The 9,150-nt window shown below is 39.8% G+C and overlaps 1 protein-coding gene across 2 annotated transcripts in view; it reads right to left on the reverse strand.

The window, feature by feature from the left end:
- LOC121545401 (nuclear pore membrane glycoprotein 210-like) overlaps positions 1 to 8,170 on the reverse strand; it is a 64,453-nt gene extending 56,283 nt beyond the window's left edge. For both annotated transcript variants that reach the window (XM_041855900.2, XM_045209548.1), the window contains exon 1: positions 7,520 to 8,170. In XM_041855900.2, coding sequence (XP_041711834.2) covers positions 7,520 to 7,686 — 167 coding nt within the window. In that variant the 5' untranslated portion in view covers positions 7,687 to 8,170. The remainder of the gene's footprint in view (positions 1 to 7,519) is intronic.
- Positions 8,171 to 9,150: the final 980 nt, after the last annotated feature.

Genomic DNA, 9,150 nt, shown 5'->3' on the forward strand with positions numbered 1-9,150 from the left:
TCTGAATGGGGGTTTGTGTGCACTGTGCAGACTAGGCAGAGCTGAACAAGTGCCACTGACCATCACACTCTAGTGCAGTGGTTCCCAAACATTTTTTTTGTTTGTAACTCAGTCCGGCTTTCAACTTACTCTTCAAAGTTGTAATAGTAGAACGCACAAGGTGCAATTTCAAAATTGGGTAATGCATCATCAGTTTCTCTTGTCATGTCAGTCATTGCATACCTTAGATAGCTATTTATAACTTGTCAGAAATGTCCAGATCAACTAGCCCATGTCAGCTAACGTTTTTTAGCTTGGTTTTTATCCCATAGATTTTGTTGTAATGTTTAAGTCACTCAAATATCACATGAATAAACATTAGTGTGGGGCCTAGCTTAGAAAGAATACATTCATGATTAAACATAATAGGTTTGTGCTGTACTGATATAGACTGTTTAATATAACAAACTGTGATTAATGTGAGGAACCATTAGGGGGTAGGCCGAGATAAGACTTGTGTCTCACATACACACACACTGCCTCTTTGTTAGACCGCTCAAGGACATGTGTACTGCAAAAGTGCTGACTCTCTGGACAAGTTGCAAAACAACTAAACACCTGGCAACAGTGAAGCGCCAAGGATGGGACCAGCCTGTGCGCCAACGATAGGCTGAGTAAGTCTAAACCACGCTCAGTTCTGCTGACCCGTATATACGAACATCATATTTACCATTGAAGTGTTTTGCATTAATTAAAATACTAGTCTATTTTAGAAGACGTGTATTGACCTCTTTTTGTTCCAATACCAGATTTGAATTGATGCAACTTAACAATTGGTGACCCCGACGTGATCTGGTAGAGGGACTTCGCTGGGTATTGTCCGGCCCATTGGACATCTCTGTCATTGGACGGTGTGTTTCACAAAGAGTCCGGACTACTAAAAACAGGTAAGCAGACACCTATTGTTATATAACTAAAGTTCTGCACATTGGCTTTATCCAAATTAATTTTGTGAAACACCTGTCTGATGTAAGTGAACTAAATTATGAATTATTATACAAATTATTATGAGTAGATAAGCACCATATTGTGACATGCAAACCTGTGGTGAATGTGATGTTAAACCATGGTATTATAGAGTATTGTTCCACCGGCACGTACCAGAGGGCTAGGTATGGCTAGGATCGGGGAAAATACTGAAATCCCCAGGCTAGGACCACCAGGGGTGGGAACTGTGGGATATAGGGAATTATTGGTTTAAAAGTGTTACGCTACTGACACGTATCAGAAGGCTAGATACGGCTAGGATCATAGGGGCACTTACATTTTAGTCGACTCCAGGCTAGGATCACCAGTGGTGAGAACTGGAGGCGTAGGGAATTATTGGTTAAAGGTGTTACGCTACTGACACGTATCAGAGGGCTAGATACGGCTAGGATCAGAGGGACACTTACAATTTTAGATAGTGTTGCACTACTGACACGTACCCGGGGGCTAGGTACGGCTAGGATCAGAGGGACACTTTAGAGTATAGGGTGATTGTATGAATGAGAGTGCGAATGATCCCAGTGTAATAAAAGAGTGAATGCGGGTTATTAAAATTAATAAACCTGTATACCTTGATAGAAAACTAATTAGGAATTAAAGACCTCTGTGGCTGTCCAAACTGTATAATTTGTGAATAACTATTGGGTTTGTGGTTGTTTAAACCGTATAATTTGTGAATGATAATTGTGAATAGAAATTAAAATAAAACGTATTAAAAGTGAGAAATAGAAACTTGAACCTAAAATTTTAAAACTTTTAGAATATAAATAAAAAGAAGGAAGCGTCGTGTACATTAATATGGCAGGACACACAGAGGCGGAACGAGTGCTGAAAGTACTGAAGTCCACCCTTGAAACAAAAGGAGGAAAAGATGGAAAGGAGTGGAAACGAGGGGGAGAAATTATATAAGAAATGGATAAAAGACGTTAGTATTAATTCACCCGATGGACTCCCAGTTGAAGGGGAGCCCGGCAGAATATTGTAAATGCTAAAACGAAAAACAGACAAAACCTGTTCCGACTGGACACAGGAGGGAGAACCGCGAGGGGAGGGGCTAGAGACAGCGAGAGTATGGCTTTTGGAGAGTCAGGAAAGACTAAGAAGTGATTTGTGTCGATTAAGAATTGGCTAAAAACACCACAAAGCAATTATTTGAGAGGTACCTATACATTTCTAACGATATATACGTATATGAACTTGCTCACCCGAACGTAGACGTACGTAATGGGTGAGAAAGTAGAGAATATGAGTTTAAGGTTGTACCGTTGTTTGATCATGTGATGGGGTTTGATGGGTGATCGGACCATGACTGGTGTGGTTATGGAAGTAATGTATAAATAGTGGAGAGCCAATAGGGGGCTCCATTGAACTTTTATGTTTTGTTGGGCATTTTGGTGGCATGGGGTGGGGTCTGTGTGTATGAGTGAATTCGGCGGCTGGTATGGGTGGTGACCGGATACTACTGAGTATTTGGTTTGTTGATGTTGAATGGAAGATTTGTAGCGTGGTTGGGGTTAAATAGAAAGACTCACTTATTCAATAGGGAATGGGTGAAGGGAGAGAGTTTTTTTTGTGTGTTGCTGAATGAGGTGAGAGCTAGTGCGGTTTTCATTTGGTGACGTCACTTGCTCTATGAACTGGAAGTATTTACTTTGAAAGCATCGCGGAATGTGTGGGGTGACTGGCAATGTATGTAGAGGGTCCCTGGTTCGAACACAGGTAGGGACAGTGGGTAAAGCTTTCGCATTGGGCTATAGACCTAGATTACTATGTGGATTGAGAAATGTGAAAGGTTGAATTAGATAGCTTAAGTAGAAGTATTTTAGAAAGGTCTATGAAAATATGTTACAAGGTCCCCGCGCCTTCCCCGTTGTGTAGGAAGGAGCAAGGGGAGGGGTGAGAGATAGTTCAAATGATAGGAATATCATTATATGTATGCTTATCAACGATAGCAAGTATTTGTTTTATTAATTAGGGCCTAATCAGAGAGAACAGTTAAAGAAATTGAATAGCGAACTGAAATGGCGATAGAGCTGTGAAAATTGAGTTGAGGACAAAGGAGAATAATTTATGGCTCTGGTTAGCGAAAAAAAATATATAGACAGTCAAGCGAGTTAGATTGAGCTGTAAGATTTCAAGTAGAGGTCTAAATACTTGACTGAAAGGCAGTACTTTGATGAATTCTAATTGTTATTACTTTATTCGATAGGTTGCTTAACACCAGTGGTGTATGCAAATAGTTGGTAAATTTTAGAACGATAATTTATTTTCGTTACGGGGACCAGGGGATGCAAGTAGCTTTAGCTATTATGCTGAGGGAATAGCATCAACCTATAGTGGGTTCTAGATTTGTTAAATAAACAAACTTATATTTTAAACTAAAGTAATGCAATAGGCTACAATTATAACATTATCAGAAAAAGGCACAATTGAATGTGAAATAGTTATTACAATTATTATTAATAGTTATTACAGTTATTATCATTGATCCAGTAATGATAGGATAGTAGAGGAAAGGCAAGGGATTAAATCTCATTTAGGGAAGGAGGAAGAGTATGAAGATATATTAGGGAGAAAATACCATTAACTGAGGGATATAAAACGTTTAGCTGAAAAAGACAACAGGAATAATTTACCTTAGACCCTAATATAGACATTAGACCACACCAGAAGTAGAGATGGCAGGATCACCAGTAGCAATCATGAAGAGAAGGTTCCCAGAAAATAGTGAAAATATTGGTAATATCTCTAACAAATGAGAAAAAGGACCAGAAAGATAGTAACTAAATGGCCAAAGGAGGGAACATTTGATGTAACCGTGATTGTATTGGCTAAAAAATGAAATATGACATTTACAGGGGGACAGGAACAATAGAAGGGGAGACAGATTTTCCTAGGGGGGTTGATCAAATAATTGATAATGGATCATTTGAGATGAGATCACATGTAGCAGATTTAGGGTAATCAATTAAATAATAATTATATACTCTAGGAATTTTGAGTGGTTTTATGGATTAGTTATGAGGAATTAGATTGATACAAACAATTATTGATGGGTTAGGACTGGGGATATCTGTATCATGTTTTGTGTGTACTACCATCTTTAGATTACTGATGGTAATTGAAGGTTAACAAAATGTATAACCAGGAGAAAGAGATTAGTTTATCTCATTGGAATGTTGCCCAGGGCTAGGGGGAGCAGTAGTGAAGTTAGGCAGTATTTAAAAATAAGGGATGGCAATTACCTAAGTGATTGTTTAGGTAGGTGGTAATATTGACACATGGGCAAAACATGTATACGAAGGAGAGGTCAAAATACTTAAAAAAAATTTTTTTTTAGATACAGTCTAGAAAGAGAATGCAGTCAGAAATAGAAATTGAGAGCTGAACATGTGTGAAGATAGTTTATTAACCACATCCGTATGTCAGAGGTTTTGTGCCCCACAGGTGAACTAAAGGAGAAGGTGACCCACTATCTAACCAGGTGACTGGTGAGCATCCAGTCCCTAAAGAAGAAAAACATGGAAGCAGGCCTGTTGGGAAGGGCCCTATCAGGTTATATTGGTCACTGCCTCTGCCATTAGAATAGCAGAAAGAGCAACCTGGGTCCACGTTACCCACTGCAAAAAGGTAAGAACACATACAAGCACCATTGAACACATGCAGAGTTAGAGAGAAGAACTGGACCAATAGGGTCTGGGGATCACCTCTGTTAACGAAGATCTCCTACCCCGACCTATCATCACTGTAGTGTGTTCTCAGGGTGTGAGTATGGGGTAGTACCAAGCAGAAAGTCTGAGGACAGGAGAGGGTTGGCGGTTTTTGGGAATATGGATAACTTGAGTTGTATCATAGTCTCGGTAATGGTCTTGATATGTCAAGATCCACCACCAATTATGCTATGCCCTTACCATTGTTAAGAAGTAAAAGAGAAGAGAAGCGACCTGACATACTGACCGTCAAGGACGAGTGGCCTACAAAATGGGAGTCAGAGAAGGGCAGACTGTCAGATTCAAAATAAGGGTTAGGGACGTAGCCAACGGGTGGGGTACATGTCAATAAGCAAATTGGGATTATAAAATCCTATTATATTCGTGTTCGGACCCCACGGCGGATTGTTCCTAGACTCAAGTGTTTAAATACACTTGGGGGTGGGGATATGAGACCGAGGGGGCTGGGCATCCAGATGGGGGGGTAAAGAGAAACAAAGACATCACCAATTATCAATTGGAGATAGTAGTAATGTGACGGACTTAAGTTCGGAAGCACAGGAGAGAATTTTGAACCTTACAGCCCCTGTAACCAATGTGTGGTGGGCGTGTGCCAGTAAAGGCAGTGTAAGGCAGAGAATTCCAAAGGGTGGCTAGATACGTGGGTTATACTGGTTCAACTAGTTAGAATTAGTCACCAGGAACCAAGGATTAAACAGATGTAGGAGGAGTTTTAACAAGAAGGAGAATAGCCCTATTTAGATGGATGCGATTCGGATACCAAGGGAGGTATCGAATGGATACCGAGCTATGAAACAATTAGGGGGAAGGGTTTACTACCACGTTCTTTTGGTGGGTGACAAACAAAATTGTGATTAATTATATCTATTACGACCAACAACGATTTATTGGCTGGACTGGGGATGCAACGGAAGGGATCTTTTGAACAATTATCCGCCATCTCACTCCTATGACTTAGTAAAAAAGAGGTTGGCTCTAGATCAGGCAGAAAGGGGTGATGTCTATAGAATGGAAAGCCATTGTTGTACATTTATCCCTAACAATACCAGTCCTGACGGGAGTATCTCTAAAGCCCTAGTTGGTTTAGATAAACTATCAGCTGAAATGAAGAGCATGGCTGGAATGGAGGGAAACGGACTGTTCTCCTGGTTGGGGGAGTGGTTTGGTAAGTTCGCATCATTGGTGGTTACTGGATTTCTGACCCTAGTAGTTGTGTTTCTAATATTAATGTGCTGTACTGCCTGTATAATTCCTTGTTTGAGAAAGTCTGTTACAGATGTCGTGCATGCGGCTAGTATGATGCCCCTCCTAGGTGCTCAAGAAGGGGATGCAGACACTGAGATGGGGTTGACAAAGGATGACCCTTGGTTTGCTATTGGTGAGGTGGTGGAGTGACACCCTAGTGGGTGTCTAAAGGGGGCCAAAGTTTACTTCCCTGTTTATGTTTTATGCTTTATTAATCAAGTTAACCATTGGACTGAAGGCCTTTTTATTATCATTATTGCCTATTAATAAAAGTGTGATTATTTTTGTTTGTATTGTATTTTAAATGAGTGACACCCTAGTGGGTGTCAAAAGGGGGAATCCTAAATTTCCCTGAAATTTCTTATTTTGGGTTTTCATATTTTGGGTTCACACCCAGTGGGTGTGAAAAGGGGGATTGTGGGGATCTATTTTCTTATAACTAGATGTGATGCCTAGCTTAGAAAGAATACATTCATGATTAAACATAATAGGTTTGTGCTGTACTGATATAGACTGTTTAATACAACAAGCTGTGATTAATGTGAGGAACCATTAGGGGGTAGGCCGAGATAAGACTTGTGTCTCACATACACACACACTGCCTCTTTGTTAGACCGCTCAAGGACATGTGTACTGCAAAAGTGCTGACTCTCTGGACAAGTTGCAAAACAACTAAACACCTGGCAACAGTGAAGCGCCAAGGGGCTGGGACCAGCCTGTGCGATAGGCTGAGTAAGTCTAAACCACGCTCAGTCTCTACTCTGATAGTTCCCGCTCCCTGCTGGCCTATCTCTGTCAGAGTATTTAAAGAAGAACTTATAACAATGGACCAGTTCTCTGTCTGCCCTGCGTGGTATTTCAGTGGACCCGTATATACGAACATCATATTTACCATTGAAGTGTTTTGCATTAATTAAAATACTAGTCTATTTTAGAAGACGTGTATTGACCTCTTTTTGTTCCAATACCAGATTTGAATTGACGCAACTTAACATTAGACATGGCAAAATGTATAGAATTGCAAGAAAATGAGCTTTAAAACTGCAAAATGTTATCTGCACCACATGACAAAATGTGTAGAATTGCAGGAAATAAGCTTTAAACCTGCAAAATTGTCTCCCCCAACAAGAGGGGTGTGAACAGTTTGTGTCATGAACAGTGCTTGTGCCCATATAAATAGACGTGGCGTGCGCAGGGGGGGCACGGGATGATCCCCAATGCTGAAAGGGGGGCCTGAGTGAAAAAGTTTGGACACTGGACAGTTTATGGGGGGCATGTGGTTGGGGGGGGGGGCATGTGGCAGGCGCTCATGGTGCGCATGATCACAAGTAGGCTATTTTCAATGCATGGTCATGGGTGTTCGATTATATCCATCCCAAAACAATAGCTTCAATAAAAAACTTGACTTTCTATTAGGATATGAAAGAGGATACATGGGGGTACCAAGCAATACAGTTGTCTGTTTCCAGGCGGGTAATTCTAGGAAAGATATTATCTTTTTACAGATATTCACTTACCATCTGTAACAGCCTTCAGTTGCCTCCAATGTGAAGTTTATTCTGGTGCTTCGGGTAAGTGGTAATAACACTTTGGGGATATTCAACTTTGATGAGACACTTGTGGTGTGAATTGAACTTGATATTAACAAAAACACTGATAGTGTGGTCAGCGCAAAAATCGCCATTTCCGACAGCCAGATAGATTGCAGATCCTGCTATTATCAATAGAAAAAAATGCAAAATAAAATATGTTAGAGCTTATAGACCATTAGCCTAAAGTGCAATAATTGTATATTTCTTTCATCCCCAATTGGCCTAAAATGTCCGACACTGAGTGATCACCACGAGGTAGCCTAAGCGTTACAATGAACTAACATGACTACTGTAACCATTTCCTTCAGCATACATTCGAACCATTGATACGTAACCTTAGTTTCAATTTCTGACACAAACGGAGAGCGGCAGCCGCATTACTATGATAATTTCGCAGGTTCCTAAAAATGTACGCCTTCAATTCAAGTACCCTTCAAAGCTCTTAGATAAATTATACAACAGACCTTCCCCTAACGTCTAAGTTTAGGATAAAAAGTAATTTTAACAAAAATTATGTAGAAATACCCGCCATTACTAATAATTGGAGCTACAGCGTGCATCTTGGCTGGGAGTCAGTTGACGTCATTTACAAAGTAAAGTAGTGGATGTGATGCGATGATGACGCTTTGTCTTAAAGATGCAGTAGAGCTCTGCTTTTAGCCCACCAGCAACATGCAGCAACCTAGCGTTTATCATCATCACCACTGACACATACTTTCTATCTTTTGTTATTTTCTACTCCATATATATATAGCCACGTTATTTTCTACTCCCTGTATATAGCCATGTTATTTTCTACTCCCTGTATATAGCCATGTTATTTTCTACTCCCTGTATATAGCCATGTTATTTTCTACTCCCTGTATATAGCCACGTTACTTTCTACTCCCTGTATATAGCCATGTTATTTTCTACTCCATATATATAGCCATGTTATTTTCTACTCCCTGTATATAGCCATGTTATTTTCTACTCCCTGTATATAGCCATGTTATTTTCTACTCCCTGTATATAGCCATGTTATTTTCTACTCCCTGTATATAGCCACGTTACTTTCTACTCCCTGTATATAGCCATGTTATTTTCTACTCCATATATATAGCCATGTTATTTTCTACTCCCTGTATATAGCCATGTTATTTTCTACTCCCTGTATATAGTCATGTTATTTTCTACTCCCTGTATATAGCCACGTTATTTTCTACTCCCTGTATATAGCCATGTTATTTTCTACTCCCTGTATATTGCCATGTTATTTTCTACTCCCTGTATATAGCCACGTTATTTTCTACTCCCTGTATATAGCCACGTTATTTTCTACTCCCTGTATATAACCATGTTATTTTCTACTCCATATATATATAGCCATGTTATTTTCTACTCCCTGTATATAGCCATGTTATTTTCTACTCCCTGTATATAGCCATGTTATTTTCTACTCCCTGTATATAGCCATGTTATTTTCTACTCCCTGTATATAGCCATGTTATTTTCTACTCCCTGTATATAGCCATGTTATTTTCTACTCCCTGTATATAGCCATGTTATTTTCTACT

The sequence above is a fragment of the Coregonus clupeaformis genome, chromosome 30 (genome assembly GCF_020615455.1).
Source record: "Coregonus clupeaformis isolate EN_2021a chromosome 30, ASM2061545v1, whole genome shotgun sequence".
Taxonomy (NCBI): Eukaryota; Metazoa; Chordata; class Actinopteri; order Salmoniformes; family Salmonidae; genus Coregonus; species Coregonus clupeaformis.